General features: G+C 47.8%; 1 protein-coding gene across 1 annotated transcript in view; it reads right to left on the bottom strand.

Moving 5' to 3' along the window:
* Positions 1–910: 910 nt before the first annotated feature.
* Antxr1 (ANTXR cell adhesion molecule 1) overlaps positions 911–16,601 on the bottom strand; it is a 197,312-nt gene continuing 181,621 nt past the window's right edge. Inside the window, exon 18 of the mRNA XM_057766193.1 lies at positions 911–4,379. Coding sequence (XP_057622176.1) covers positions 4,119–4,379 — 261 coding nt within the window. The 3' untranslated portion in view covers positions 911–4,118. The remainder of the gene's footprint in view (positions 4,380–16,601) is intronic.

Here is a 16,601-nt window from a genome sequence, read left to right as displayed (position 1 = left end):
ATGGGAGGCGGGGAGGAGGCGGAAATTTTTTCAATAAAAATAAATTAATTAAAAAATAAATTAGAAAATTATTACTAGAAATGAGGACCATTTTAAATCTTAGAGCTAAAGAAAGCAGTAAAGATTTTTAAGGGATAGAAAATAATTTGAAGAAGAATGTGTTTCAGTGTTCAGAATGATGGCTACTCTGTTTAATTATTCTACATTTATTTTGTGCCTGTGTGTGTGTGCGTGTATGCGGGTGCTTGTGTGCTTCAGTGTGCCTGTGTGTGCGTGTATGCGGGTGCTTGTGTGCTTCAGTGTGCCTGTGTGTGCGTGTATGCGGGTGCTGTGTGCTTCAGTGTGCCTGTGTGTGCGTGTATGCGGGTGCTTGTGTGCTTCAGTGTGCCTGTGTGTGCGTGTATGCGGGTGCTTGTGTGCTTCAGTGTGCCTGTGTGTGCGTGTATGCGGGTGTTTGTGTGCTTCAGTGTGCCTGTGTGTGCGTGTATGCGGGTGCTTGTGTGCTTCAGTGTGCCTGTGTGTGCGTGTATGCGGGTGCTGTGTGCTTCAGTGTGCCTGTGTATGCATGTATGCGGGTGCTGTGTGCTTCAGTGTGCCTGTGTGTGCGTGTATATGGGTGCTTGTGTTGCTTCAGTGTGCCTGTGTGTGCGTGTATGCGGGTGCTTGTGTGCTTCAGTGTGCCTGTGGAGGTCAGAGGACATCAACTCTTAGGAGTGGTTCTCTCCTTCCAGCATGTGTGTTCCGGGAATCCAACTTAGGTTGTCAGGCTTGGCAGCAAGCTCCTTTGCCAGCTGAGCCCTCTCACCAGCCTGCCAGCTATTTCCTTATGACCCCCTTGGTTAGCACTTGACAAAAGCGTGTACTTTATTTTAATGACAAGCACACAAATAAAAAGGAAAAGAGCTGGTTTTAGGTATTTATTATTATTCTTTTAAAAAAGCAACTTCCAGGGTATACCATTGTACAGGTTCAGCCTAGTCTCCTACAGCACGGTACAGTGATGATAGGTCTTTCATAACAACGACTCGGAGGTGCTGAACATCCATAACTAAATTATCATAGAAAAAAGAAGAGTCTAATGTTATGTGCATCCAGAAATCATATTCTAATGCTTTGAAATCAGTTCTCCAAGCATGATAGTGTAGCCAGACTCAGCTAAGATGACAGCTGGCCAGAATGCTGCTCCCTTCCCTTCCTCTTGGTGAGTACGAACAGGCTTGCTAGGGTTTGCAAACGAATTCCACCCTTTTACACAGCATGAATTCCTTCTGCTCCTGAACTGTTGGTCAGTATCTTACACTCATCCTTTGATGGACTTCCCACCACCGCATTGTGTACAGGTGGCAAGTGAAGATCATGTCTGCTCCTCCTAAGGGTCCTAGTGAGACCCCCCCTCCCTGGCTGAGAGTCAAGACTTTCCATTGGTTTATTGATAGCTTTGTCCCTGGTGCCTGGGAGGACCCTGTTTGTGAGCGAGCTGTCAGCAGAGGGACTGACTGCAGTTCTCAGCAAGGCTGTCATTGATGTTGTGTAAATGAGGGTGTCGTCGGTTCAGTAACTATTGGTACATTAAAGCGGTATGGTCGTGGGAAATCAACAAGCACAGCTTGGAGAGTAACCTGCCGTGAAACATCACTGGCTTTAATAATTTACTACAACTGTTCTTTTTATTCACACCTATAGGACGTGCTTCCATCTGTCACGTGGAATATGAATATATACAACAAAATTTGGCTTTTATATAAAAAAAAACTCCATAAGGACAATAACAAGGGGTCAAACAAATAACACACACGGTTTCCTAATTAGAACCACCATCTCCTGGGAATGACATAGAACCAATGGACTTTGTAAACCAGGTAGACTTTCCTGCCCAGAGTAGCCTACTATGAAAGGTAGTAACCTTGTCCAGTTTCTAGAAACTTCTAATCATAATTCTGAATGACCAGGGAAGACATACTGAGTCAATTCTAAGGTCAAACCGTGCAAATTCTTCTCAGAATCACCATGTACCAACATTCCTTATTCCTCAGACACTTTACTATGGCCTCTTGGGAAACCGTACGGGGCACAGGGTGGCCTGCTCTTGGGAGCCTGCTGCCTTCCCTGGAGCCCACTTTTGTTGAACAGCAACGCCAGCATCTTGGTTCAGACTTTCTTATGGCCACACAAATGTGCAGTCGTGGTGTGTGTGTGGGGGGCCGTTTTGTACTGCCAGCAGTCAAAACAGTAGCCAAGGGGGAGGGGGCTCATCATTTGCATGCTGTGAGCCTGGGGAGCCCATTCTCCTGGGAATGGGTGTCTGGGGCCCAGCAATGCCACCACCCTTGTTTAATGAGGGACTTGCACTAAAGAAGCTTTGTTCTACAAGTGGCAAGTGCAGGGCACAGTAAGAGTAAGGGAGGTCACGTCCCTAAGTCCTGAAAAGCAGGTCATGGCGAGGCCATGTCTGGGGTACAAAAGTGTCAATTTGGTGTTGGCACTGCAGATGGGCCATCATGGGTCATGGACTTAGGCACCCCTAGGTCGATTCTCCCCAGACAATACCTTTCATGCCGGTAGCTCCCCCATTCTCCTCTGCTTCTCTAAGGTGGGGATTGCAAATAGTGTTTATCTCTGTCAATTCTAAGTAATGACTGACAGGCCATTAGAGCTGCGGTTTGAAGTATTGTGGCAAAATATCATTGGGCTAAACTGAGAAGTAGTCCTGAGGCTAATTAGGAATGTCGGCCTGGGGAACAGGAATTGCGCCTACTGAACGCACCACATCTGACGCCTCTGCTCTAAACAAGCAGAAGGAAGGAGGCTAACTCATTCTTAAGGTCTTTGTGGGCCGCAGACACAGACACAGTCCCTAAACCTATTTATTTGCTATTTATTTTCAATTTTTTGTTCCAGCGAAGAGTTTATAGTTTTGGGTGCCTGAGACGGGAATTTCAGGACCCATGGAAAACTGAGGGTAGGAGCATGGTTTTGGAGGGGCTGCATACTGCCTTTGACAATGACCTCTGTTTTCATGGTTGGGTGACAATGCCCAGGATTCATGTGAGGTTACAGGGCTCACTGATCAGGCGGCAGATGTGGAGGAATGTGGTGGCAGCTTCAGGCAGGGCTTTTCTTGTTACACACAGGGTGTATTTCAACAACTGCTAATATTTGTGAATAGATTGAAGGGCCAAGGAGAAACACACCTGCTTCTATACACAATGGCTTGTTTCCGAGTGAATCAACGGGGAATAGTTTTCTTATCAGGTCAGGACTACTGTCTCTCGAAATCTCCGGTGTACTGAAGACAGAGGACCTTGTGACCTCATGTGGAAGGTGCCATGTGATCACCTCTGACCTATGCCAAGGCCAAACCTCTATGTATAAGGCAAATTGTTAGCAGGTTGCCTCTGACAATGATAGGGCTTGGTGGTTTAGGTACTGAGCCTGGCTGAAGCCAGCCACCTCTAGATGTACCAGCTGGATGCTCCCATCAAGACTTGCTCATCGGTGCTAAGGACTGGCTCCATTAACGTCTCAGCATGGCAACACACCTTTCCCACCGCCAAGACTGCTTCCCTCCTCACCGGAAACTGGGGGGTTTGGGAAGGAGAATAGAGCATGTGTTCTTATACAAGACATCCCGCAGATCCCCGGTGAATACCTGCTTGATGCACCCTGGGGACACCACACCTTTTCAGAGTTGCTGGCCAGTGCCCAGGGGTAAAGATGGCCTGGTTCCCAGTCCAAGGGTCAAGAGTCAAGTCATGGAGGAAGGTGGCATTCAGAATCTCAACCAGGTTATTTCTTATCCAATGCTGTATTCTGTTCTCAGAAATTACTTTCTTCCTGGTCTCCATGGGACATGATCTGGTTGAGAGCATCTTGGCAGTGTAGCCATCCCTGGAACCTTCTTCTAGAGGTGAGGGGTCACAGGCTAGAAATGTGACTGCAATTGTCTCATTGTCCGTCTTCAGGCAGTTCAAAATTTCCATTTTGTTCTGCCCATCACGACTTGCTTTGAAATCGTGCCAGGTCAGTTACCGCTCACCACCTTGGGCTGGGAAGATCTTTCTAATAGAGGAACCTCCTCCGGGAGTTTCTCAGGCAGCCCAGAGCACAGACTTTGGGTTCTAGACAGAAGGTCTTGGAGGAGGTCGGGAGGGGGGTGGTGCCCTGTTAGGGGGCGGGGCCTGAGGAGGAGGGGGGAGGGTGGAAGGTGGGGAGGGGATGGGAGGAGTGGGGGCACTGGGGGCTGGAGGAGGGCAGTGGGGAGCAGGGGGTGGGGGTGTGTAGATAGGAGCAGGAGGTGGGGAGCTGGGGTGGTAGGCATTGTTGAGGGGGTACTTGGCGGCCTGAGTGTTCTTCACTCTGGTAAAGTTGATGCAGCGCCCCTGGAAGAGAATCAGAGGAGGAACATGAATGGATGCTCAGAACAGTGGACCGTCACCATGCTGCCTCTGACCTGGCGACCTGGTGCTAAGCACCGTGGACCACCACCATGATGCCACTGACCTGGCCACCTGACAATACATTAGTCACTGGTCTCTTTGAATCCTTTCCCTTCCTGGTCCAGCTGGGTCTCAGACTGCTCCAGTCCCTTTCCCTTATAGTCTCTGACCTTCTTGGGTGGGGAGAGAGGGAAGATGGCTGGCATTAGCTGGACCATAGCGTTATGGAGGGTGTCACATTTACTTTTAGCCTTGCCAGTAGGGTGTGCCCAGCATTCCCTTCCCTGGAAAGAAGTTGAGGTTGAGAAACAAGAACCTTTCCCTGGCCCTTCACACCAGAATGCTTTTTTTTTGAGGGGGGTGTGTCTGGTCACAGGACTCTTTTTAGACCTGTCCTTGTAAGAAATTCAGCAAAGACATTTCATTGATGAGTGTGTCTGTCTCCCAAACTTGGCTTCTTTTTTCATGTGTGTCTTCCTAGGGACTTAATAGGACAATGCTGAGAGACCCCTGTCCTTCCCCCAGACTCTGGAGATCACAGGCCTGAAGCAGCTCATCTTCGGCTGTGACCGCCGCCTTCTTTAACCAGGCACCCGGCCCCACACTTGCCCCATGGCAGGGTCTCTTATGCATGTTACCATCTGTGTGAACTCCCTGATAAACTCCTCCCACACTGCCAACCAGGCCAGGAGATGGCCACCCTGTGTGTTCCTGGCCTCCCTTGGCTTCCCAGGCCCATGGGGCATCTGTGGCCCCCAGCTCCCCACATTAGACCCTAGGAAAGGGCCAGAAGGGGAATTCAGGGGGCAGGCTGTAGAATTTAAGGAACAAGTGTGTGTGTGTGTGTGTGTGTGTGTGTGTGTGTGTGTGAGAGAGAGAGAGAGAGAGAGAGAGAGAGAGAGAGCATCCTGAGACCTGGCCTGTGATGGATCAGGAAGCTGCAAGCTTGTGGGGGATGGGAGATAAGACCCTTTCCTCTCCTGTGTGCCCCATCCTTCACGTCAGACATCCATCTTCCCGGGAAACTCTGACCCCCACTCTTTATTTGCTTTCTTGGGTATTTTTCTAGTTACTGTCCTTAGCCACATCGTAGCCTGCAGACTACGTAGCCTGTTTTATCTGTAACTGCTTAGCCTTTCATGACAAGAGGAGACACTCTGCTTTTCTACAAGAAACCTCCCAGGATGCTTTGCATGGAAGGTCTGGAGAGTCACAGTCAGAATGGAGTTGTCTGAAGTCACATGGAAAAAGCAGAGGCTTTGGGAGCATTAGCAATAGTCTGGAAATTCCTTTCCAAGACATCATGCTAGCCAGAGTGTCCGGCTCAGAAAGGGCCGGACCTGACCAGACTCTATCTGTTTAGGAATTATGATGTCCTACACAGGTGCTGGCACCCAAGTCCTTGGTGTGGGTCCATCACAAGGTGAAGCCAGGTTCAAGCTTTCTTGGGGCTCCACTAACTCCAGCATCCACCTGGCGTCTTCTCACTTCCCCTCCCAGAGCGCCCAGCTCTGGCCAGCTTTAAGGGTACACACGGCAACTGTAGTCTCCACTGGCCAGGCCACTCTCTCAGAGTTGAGTGAAGCTGAGCCCTGTTACAGTTTTCTAACGACATTGTATAGGGCTCTTTCCCTCAAGTGCTATGACTGTCTGCCATAAAGTCCCACAGTGAAACCCAGAGTAGGGCTCTCCGGAGCCACCTTCTCTGCCTTCCTTCCTAGACACCTAATGTGTACTAATAGCTTCAGGAACCATGGTCCCTTTAAAGATGGAGATTCTGGGAAGCTGGAGCTTAGGAGAGGACCCCTCTGCCTTTGGACTGTATAGTTGTCTCTGGGCCAATTAGTCCAGAAGGCCACGTCTGCAGGTTCTGTCTGCAGGCTTGGGAGCTCCTGGCCCTCCACCAATGTCTGCTCAGAGCCCATGCTGGAAGTCCAAATCCGTGATGTGGACTGGGGCTCTGGAGAACACCGGCTGCTTACAGGCACTGTGGGTGTGCTTCAGCCACCCTCAGGGAAGGGTCTAGAACGGTGTGGTGTAGCACACTTGGGAAATAGCTGAATTTAGTGCTGCCCTCTGCTGCCGGGGAAACAGATGTCACAGGCAGACACGGCCTCGCCTGTGAAGACATGCAGCTGGATGTAGGTCTGACTCCAGGTTCAGGACTGAGCTGCACGCCACTCAAGGCTTCTGTGATAAAATTAGTAAACAGGGAGTAAGTGAAACGCAGTCAGGCGGGGATGGAAGAAGCCTCAGTGCCCCCCCCCCCCCCGCCTCCCTGTTGCTACATAACTGCTGTCACTCCCGCTCGCAGGACCTCCCACAGTGCTTTGCACACGCAGCTGACAGACGATACATTTGTACTTATCTTACTGAGAAAAGGTACAGACCCAGCACCAGTGTACCCTGGAGCACTTTACAGTAAGACCGGCTCTTCAAAGAGCAGCCTGGCTCCCGAGAGTTCTAAAAACCTGGGCCAGAGGCACCGGCACAAACATGAGCTACTCGGAGCATAATTGGCCTAAAGATCAGTTCGCAGGGCATTTTGTTTTCCCTCTCACTCTTAGTTTTCGCTTGTGAGGGGATAATAGAAACACCAGATGTCCTTAGTGTTGTACACGCCAGTAGATCTCCAGTGTTTGCTTAAAAGGTTGCTATGGTGACCAGAGCTTTCTCTCATGATACTGGCCCCTTGCAACTTGGTTTAATTCTCTGCAGCACTGTTTCTGGGTGGTTTGAGTCATATCCAAGGCTGACTTTGACCTTAGTTTACCTTGCCTTCTTTATTAATGAAATAAGAATGCCATTTTTTTTCATGCACCAGTAGCACACGCTCTAATACGTTACGGGTGTTTAGCTTGCATATATGCCTGTGTACCGTGTGTGTACCTGGAGATTGGAAGTTGTTAGGTCCCCTAGAACTGGAGTCATAGAGGGTTGTGAGCTACCACACGAGTCCTAGGACTTGAACTTGGTTGCTCCTCTGTAAGAGCAAGCAGTGCTCTTAACCACCGAGCCACCTCTCCAGCCCCTTTGGTAGAATTTTAAGAAGACCTGGGGATATAACTGAATGGTAGAGCATTTGCCTAGCACCCATGAGATCTTAGGCTCAATCCTCAGTATCATACACACAAAAAAAGCCAAGAGGAAAATGTAACAATCTCTTGTAACATAATGGGAGGGTTATCAGAAATATCCCCACATACATTGTCTATGAGCACTTCAAAATCCTATGAGCAAGGCATCATTATCTCCACGTGGAGAAATGAAAGGGAGGGCTCAGGCCTATTTAAATAATTTGTTCAAAACCACACAGGCAGTAACAGGTGGGGTGGGAATAAAGCCTAGTTCTGCATGGCTCAGGAATGCATTCTTTTTACTGTTATCCTGGCTACGAATAATAAGTGCAAAAAGATTCCCGAAGGACCAATGGCTAGCTTTACACAGTGTAGCACTTGGCCGCAGTCCGTGAACTCGCCACACAGATGTGAGAGGTTGTTCCAGAATGTAAGTCTGTCTGCTCAGTTCACTCTCTAATGCAAAGTTCTTCACAGCCTCCAATGCCATGGGGTCCTGTGACGTTGACCTCACTCTACCTGCAGGATGTCCAGCCTGTCTTGTCCTCAGCTCTGTGGACACCTTTCAGTGGCATGGACAGTACTCGCTGCTGGTTTCACATGTCTCCCAGGCAGCCCAGGGTCTCCCCTTGAAGCCAGGGCTCTAATAAAATCTCAAGGTCCAAGTAGTCACTTGATAAACAATCCTTACATAGCTGTGGGTCTCTGAGCAGGAGATTCTTAAAGTTCATCTAGTCCTCATAAGCTTGCTTTTTAGAAGTCCAGGCTATGATGACAGGGCTATCTAGACATCCTTAAGTTATCTTGCCATGGGTTCTCCCCTGTTCTTGGGGTGACATGCTGAGGATCCTATGTGCTCCCTTTGGTCTCTCCACACCTCCCTCAGCGGATTTCTTGTAGCTCAGGTTAGTCTTGATCTTGCTATATTGCCAAGAATAATTCTGTTTCTATTCTGAACTGTAGACCGTAGAAGCATGTACAGCCACACTTAGTTTTTATGTCATGCTGGGGATGGAACCGAGGCTTAATTATTATTTTTTTAAAGGTAATTGTCCTAACAAATCCCTTTGTCTAATTATGGTGTGGTTGGGACGCAGGGTCCTGCTGACCACATTCAAGGTTTCACTTGAACTGTAGGGGTTATGGAGACAGGGAACTGGGAGTATGGGACTGTGGTCTGTTGGGGTCTTTGCTTTGTCCCTAACACACTCTTCCTGTGAGACCTGGGGAACGTCACCCTCTCTGAGGCCCCCTCTTCCTTGGTCTTCTGTACTGGCTAGATGTGGCCAAGGGCCCTTAGCCCTGAGCTTGATGATTTCATCAGGTCTGGGTGGCTGCAGAATCCTCCGCCTGCAGTTTAATTGGATTCTTTTGGGTAGCCAGTTTGCACATCTTTTCATGTTGTTTAGCTTGGCTAGGTCCAGTCCTGCCTTTGTACTGCATATCTTCCAGCTGTTTGTTAGATTTTTGAAATATTAGGAAATTAGACATTTCAGCATAGGAGCCTTCACCTTCCATGCGTAGGCAACTCTTCTGAGGATTCAAGCCGGCCCCTGAGTTCTGAGTTTGAGCTGTGGGATGCTGGGGAGATGGGAGAAGAGCTTTGGGGTGAGTGTGTTTGAGAAATGTGCCAGGGGTGAGCTCATGTATGCTGAGTGTTAGGAAACATCTGGCTATCAGGCACGCTCAGCAGAGATGGAGCTGGCCTTCGGAGATGGTTAAAAATATGCCATGGCTCCCACAAACTAAACCAAATAGTTTCCTACAAGCAGAGGTCATTCAAGGAAATTGGATTTCACAGAGAGGATACTAAAGCAATCTTGGAAAAAGTGAGCCGTGCAAGCCAAGTTTCTTCTACAAATACCTGTTCTCTGGTCTAGTTCTCACAGAGGACTGTAGGTTTCCACAAGTGACAAAAGGATTGGCCTTCCAAAGTTTGTTTGGAGATGGCTGTTTGGGATGGGGGTTGGGGGAAATCAGTCTTGTAAAGAAAGTCTGGTTCTCAGAGTAGAATGAAAGCCCATGGGCTCACTGATGTCCATTGATGAAACTGTTGAAGTTGGCGCTCTAGGGATACCTTAGGAGAGATGACATCAAAGCAGCATCTCCCCACGGACACCTCTCTCCACGCTCTGAGTCACTGCATTGCTTCCCAAGGGGTTGTATCGTCTATCAATCACAGAGGGCTTCAGACTGTTCTGAGCAAGCACAAGATCTTGCCCTCATGAGGGTAGATGGTTCAGAAGTGGAAACAGAGCCAACGACTCACAAACAAATGGATCCTACCAGGCATGTCTGTTCTCTATGATGTTGCCATCATTGACTGGGCCAGAGGTAGGCACCTGATCTGGAAGATTCTCTCTCCTGGGAGTCAGAACATCCAAGGAGTAAAACGTGGGTGGGTAGAACCAACCCTGAGATGAGAAGGAATGGAGGTGAGAATTGGGATGGGCGGGGTACCATCTTCTGTGTGACAGAGAGAAGCAGAGAGGACATTTAAAACCCTCTGTCTCTTGTTGTTCTCACTACTGCACACCTAAAACTGAGGTCAGGTAGTAGACAGCCCTCCCAGCCTTTTCGTGATATACTGATTTCCATGTAAATCTCCATCTATAAATATGCATATACATGCATACACACATCTGTAGAAGCATATAAAATGTGCATATAATAAGTGTACACACACATTCAGTTGTCTTCCTGTGTAAGCCTTTCAGTGTCTCCCACCTACAGGATATCCAAGCTCTTAGCATGAGCTGGGGCTGGCTCCTCCGAATCTCTCTGGCCGACTTTCTTTTCTGTCTTTGAACCCTACACTTTAATGTTGATCCATCATTTTAAAAGAAGACACCATGCTCTGGCTTTTCTCATGACAACATTCACATCACAGGTCCAGTTCCCTGACAGAGATAAACAGTACAGGTATTGCGTGAGCCCTGAACCCGAGAAAGTGGGCTGTCAGGATGAAGTGGACATCCAGCTCCACACTCCCCCTCCCTGCAGCTCGGCTGGTCTGTAATGCATTTCCTTTCCTAGCCTGCTTTTTATGTGCTGTCCGGGAAAAGGATCCAAGGTCAACTCTCTTGGTTATTTGATTCATTCTGCTGACACATGAGCTGGCACGTTCCCTGTAATCAGCCCTTTTGATGCCAAAACTAAGGGCAAGATGAAAGCCTGAGGGAGATGTTTGGCAACACGAGGAAGCTAGAAAAACGAAGGAACGGGTGGGATAAGATGGCATATCTTTAGCAAGACACATATGATTTGTCAGTAATTACTACCGAGGTATGATTTATTTCATACAAATCCCCCTTTCATCCGATCACAGAGTTCTAAGTTCTATATTTATGAAAACTTGGAAAATACATGAAGGAAAGAAGAAAAAGAGGACACAAGAAGGAACATAGGTAACAGGATTCAGAATCATCTCCGTGCTTTTCCACCTTAGAAAGCACAAACACCCGTGGACGGCATGTGTTTAGGATAGTCGAATTAGGCTGGGTAAAAAAGTAAATAACACTCCCTTCTTGTATTCTGTCCCTTGCACCCAGGACCTTGGGCATGCTTGGCAGGGTCTCTGCCACTGAACCAGGTACCCAGCCCTGCACTTCCTTGCTATTACTTGACCATATCTGCCCCCCTCCCTTCCCCTACCTCCCCTTATCTGTCCCCAGGGTCTCTCCTTTCTGGCTTCAGGTGCCCCCCTCCTCCACTGAGTGTAATTAGTGCTGCCCACATGCGCGTGGCTGTGGGGTGTCCACTGATGCCCGGGGAATAGGCCAGAGGTCCCCTCTGAGAAGGACTGAGTCTCATTTTCTCCAAAGCCAACAGCTCCTCAGCTGTGGGTGTGGTCCCGGAGTCACCCCACCCCTCTTGCCTCATGCTGGGATTTCTTACTCAGCTTGCACAGGTCCTGTGCTTCTCTGATATTTCAACCTCTCTCACATAGAAGCAATAATGCAGCCATTAAACTCCTTATTGTGAGGCAGTAGGAACCCAACGATCTCTGCTGCAAAGAGGCCGTGGTAAATGATAGATGTGTTTTCATTTACCCGCCCGTCAGGAAAGGCACAGTGAGTTAGCCAATACACATTCGAATGGCTTTTGATACTACTGCCAATCTTTCATCTGGAAAAATGGATAATAAATGACGCTTTCAACTACAGTTTTATGAGGGGACGGCTTTCAATGTAATGATCAGAGGAAACACAATCTCTTCTTCGGTGGTAGTTTCATACGTGCGATGTTATGTATTACATCCATACCCTTAGTGACTAGCCTGCTCACGAGCTCTGCGCACTCTCTACTGGACTCTTCCCTTAAATTTTTTTAAATGACTCCCTGAGTCCAGTTCGTGCTGCCCATGTGTGCACAGGTATGTGGTTACCTACCAGAGCCTGGTCAGTCCAGCAGGGTTGAAGAGAACAGCTCCCTCCCTAAGGCGCCATGGACACAAGCATTGCCAAGCTGGGGGTGTAGGCTATGTGGCCTTCTCCACCTGCACTAGAACACTGCCTGGCCTGGTCGTACGCAGCAACCACAGCGGCTGTGAGTTTATGAAAAGTATCTTTCAAGTTCTAGTTTTCTGAGTCTAAGAATGTAAAAATAAAGGTTTTTTAAATATAAAGCAAGATAATCATATTTATAGGTATTTTAGTCACATTAAATATTTTTCTATTCAATTGATGTTTTAAAAAGAAATATTTAAGCCTGGTGTATACTGGCACATGTCTTTAATCCCAACATATAGGAGGCAGAGGCAGGAAATCTCTGTGAGTTTGAGGCCAGCCTAGTCTACAGAGTGAGTTCCAGGACAGCTAGAACTATACAATGAGATCCTATCTTGAAACAAACAAACAAACAAGTAATATTTAAAAATTTAATCAAGTATCTTTGAGGACTCAATTTAATATTTTATTTTGATCTACTAATACAATAAATTTTAAATTTTTTCTAATGAAAATTATCTAAATATTTTGAAGTAAACTAAAAGTGCTAGAATCATATCACTAACCTTTGATTTTGTGTGTGTATGTGTGTGTGATATTTTATACATAGGAAACTTAAGAGCCTCCGTATCTGTGTTGAGACCCCGTTTGTTACTCTTAATATAATGTGGTCGTGCATTGATTAATTTTGATGTAAAGATCAGTCAATGGTGCTCACGTTTCCAAAGAACTTTCGCAGAGCTCCTTTCCAGGTCTGCGGATTCTGTTTTGCTTTCCGCTAACTTGTTCTTACACTAACTGGCTCTGTGTGTCTGTTTTCTGCGGGTTAATCTCAGTTTCTTCCCTGAGTTTTAAGCCATCTGTGTCCACTTTTTTTCTCAGTCAGCAGTGGAGGGCTTTGGGGCCCTGATATTTGGAAACAGCAAAGGTTTCCCTGGGTGCTCTGTTGTCACTACTTCCTAGATGCCTGCAATCTGCAGCTTTGATTTTCTACAGGGTCCAAAGGTAATTTGTGAGTGTTTTGAAGCTTGTAAGTGCTTTCTACAAAGTAGAATTTAATCCATCATTACTAAACTTCAGCGTGAGTGTGTGAATGAACGTGAGTGTGTGTGTGTTATGATGGGAAAATATGATTTATAAAAATTATATTTTTCATATTTTCTTGTGTGGCTTATGCTATAGCCAATTTTAATAGATTTTAAAAAAATAATGTGGAGTCTCTACTTGAGGGGTGCTGGCAAATGGGTCTCTCCTATGGGAGCCTCTCCCCTTTGGCTTGATCTTTGTGGCCCAAGGGTGGTGAGGGCACAGTAACTTTCTCCCCTAATATTTTACACAATTATACTTGCTCAGACTTGACTTTGTTGTTCCAATCACTGGGCCTCCCAAGGGCAGCAGGGAGAGACTCCTCTCAGAGCCAACTGGGCAGAGAATTCCTTTTTCTCTCTGTGGTGCCCGCTTGTCTGAAAGAACACTGCCCTGAGTTTTCTATTCCTATATCCTGCCACCCCCTCAGGGCCAGATGTCACCTGCACCTCTGTCCCTCAGATTCTAATGGCCTTAGCAGACCCGAATGACATATGCCATGGAGGAGGTGTGCTAGTCTTGAATGTGATTTCAAGAGCCTGGAAGTTTCTTTTCCTGGTTTCAGCACCCTGGGCTGTAGTTCTGGGATGTTCCACTCCAGAGAGCCGCATGAGACACTGAGACACAGACAGGTGAAGGAGAACACCCTGAGAGATTTCTAGGACAGGCAGCCCTGGGAGCTTCAGCCTCCCAGCTTCATAAGAAATCTCAGGCGGTAGCTATCTAATCTTGGACCTGCTCAAACCAGAGAACTGGAGGGAAAAAAAATGTAAGCTTTAGTTAAGTTAGCACATTTTAGAATAATTCATCATGGAGCAGTCTGAAGGCACAGCTGTCCATCTTTGCCTGGCAGGTGCAGGCACAGCTGCGGGAAGCTGGGGTCGGAGCTATCGTGGGCTTCTCCTTTCCTTTGGAGCCTGAACTCAACACTTCTCAAGACACCATGGCCTGACTGGGTAGGGGACTTTACAGCCCTGACTCCCAGGAGGACAGTAAGATTGTCAATGAAAGATGTAACGTTGGTGGTAACCAGAAGAGGTGACTCCAATGGTAACCAGAAAATACAATCCCAACAGCAGCAGGAAATACAGCTCCACTGGTAACCGGGAGACACAACCCCAGTGGTAACTAAGAAATACAACCCTGGCAGTAAACAGAGCATGCAGACTTGACGCAACAGAAGACGCAGCATTGACGATAACCAGAAAGTGTGTCCCTGACAGCAGCAGAAGACGCAGCATTGACAATGACCAGAGGTGTGTCCCTGACAGCAACAGAAGACGCAGCATTGACAATGACCAGAGGTGTGTCCCTGACAGCAACAGAAGACGCAGCATTGACAATGACCAGAGGTGTGTCCCTGACAGCAACAGAAGACGCAGCATTGATAGTATCCAGAAGACGCAAGCCCAATGATTAACAGAGGATAGAATCCTGACCATAACTGGAAGCTCCAACCCTGCTAATAGTCACGCGAAACTCCTCCTGTTCCCTTGATGCCACCTTGAAGTGCACATTTGGACACTGAGGCTGCTGCGGCACAGAGAGCACTGTCCCCAGAGGGGCCTGGGTTGACATCTGCCCTTGGAAATTCGCGCCTCTACCCTGGGCCTGCGCCACTCAACCACTTCCTCCCATGTCTCCTGCAGCAGCGCAGGGCGAGGCTCCCCCAGTCCTGGAGTCATGCGAAGCTCGACTGAAATGCACCTTTTAAAAAAATTACTTTACATCCTGACTGCAGCCTCCCATCCCTCCTCCCTTCCTCCTTCTCTTTCCCCTCCAACTCTCAATCCTCCCCTTCTCCATATCCACCCAGAAAGGGGCAGGCCTCCTATGGGCATCAGCAAAGCATGGCATATCAAGTTGCCATAAGGCCAAGCTCTGCCCTCCACCCCCATATTCGGGCTGGGCAAGGCAATCAATCCAGATAGAGGAATAGGTTCCCAACCAACCCAAACACCAGGGACAGCCCCAGCTTCCGCTGTCAGCAGTCTCCCACAGAGCTCAAATGTACAACTGTCACATGTATGCAGAGAGCCTAGGTCAAGCCCATGCAGGCTCCCTGGTTCTTGGTTCAGATTCTGGGAGTTCCCATGAGCCAGGCCATGCACCTTTTTACATTTTTATTTACTTGAGAACTGGCCCAGAACTCAACTTGTAGGCTAGGCTGGCTGACTAGTGAGGCTCTACACCCCTAGCCCTGAAACTTCAAGTGTGCACCAGCATGTCTGATTTAAAAATTCTTTATTTTATGTACCTAGGTGTTTTACCTCCATGCATTTCTGTGCACCGCTTGCGGGAGTGGCTGCAGAAGAGGACACTGGGTCTCCTGGAACTGGAGTCACAGGCAGTTGTCAGCCACGCATGTGGGTTTTGGTATTCCAATCCAGGTCCGCTGGAAGAGCAACCAGTGCTCTTAACTAATGAGCCATCTCTCCAGCCCCTCAGACTTTTTCTGGGAACCGAACTCAAGTCTTTATGTTTGCAAGGCAGATGCTCTACTGACTGAGATATCTCTCCAGCCCTGTTTATAGATCTTAGTTCTGAAAAAGTGTGTGTGTGTGTGTGCCATCAGATTGGGGAGATCAAGGGATTGTGATCAAGAGTATAAAGAGAGACCCACTAAACAGGGATTAGATCTAAAAATTCAGACCTTTTGGGTAGGAAGATAGGGGCTCAGGCAGATTCGTGGGCAGTGTTTTGGAGGACAGTTGGGTTGGCAACATTTGCTGGAGAAAGGAACTTGTAATGAGTGGTGACCCAGCGTGTTGTACCCTAAACACTGCTTAATTTTGTTCTTGTAAAACCTAGCGCTGGCATTGAACCAGCGTCTCTTCATTGGAGACATGAAGTTCAATGTGCACTCCACGGGTCCTGCCAAGTCGCGCAGGGATTACTTTGCCAAAGAGCCTGGTTTTAATTGTCATTTGGATGGGTCTCAGCAATGCCATTGCTTTAATGCACTTTTCTACAATTTAAGGAAACACGTGGCACAGTGTACCGTGTGGAGTCTGAGCCAGGATGAGTGGACTTTGCTCCATCTTCCTTCTCTCGTTTTCTGTCCTTCACTGTCAAGGGTCTTGGCTATGCCTCCGTATTCCTCTATGGTCCAGTTGAAGGCCTCTAACTACTCAGACCCATCATTAGTGCAGTATTTCTATTTATTATTTTATTTATGTTGTGGTATTTGCCTAAAAATGCTGGTGGCAAAGATAAACTAAGATTACTTAGCCAAGAGCATTATTTAGCTTGGATAGCAAAATGTAAAATTATAAAATTGTGATTCATTGGGTACATAGCTCAGAACTGTTCCCACTCTTATGAGCTCTCAAGTCTGAAGGGAGGTCGTTCCTCCTCCTTCTTCTCTTTTCCCTCCTCTTCCTCCTCCTTCTCCTCCTCCTCTTCCTCCTCCTCCTCCACTTCCTATCCCTCCTCCTTCTCTTCTGTCTCCTTCTCCTCCTCCATCCCCCCACCTTCTCACAGGGTGAGCGATGCTATCTTTACGATAGCTTCTGTCCTGTTGGTATTTACAATGCTTCCCCCAAAGCAGAGAT

This window comes from Chionomys nivalis, chromosome 1 (genome assembly GCF_950005125.1).
Source record: "Chionomys nivalis chromosome 1, mChiNiv1.1, whole genome shotgun sequence".
Taxonomy (NCBI): Eukaryota; Metazoa; Chordata; class Mammalia; order Rodentia; family Cricetidae; genus Chionomys; species Chionomys nivalis.
Note: the sequence above shows the minus strand (reverse complement) of the source record. Positions and strands in the feature narration are given on the sequence as shown.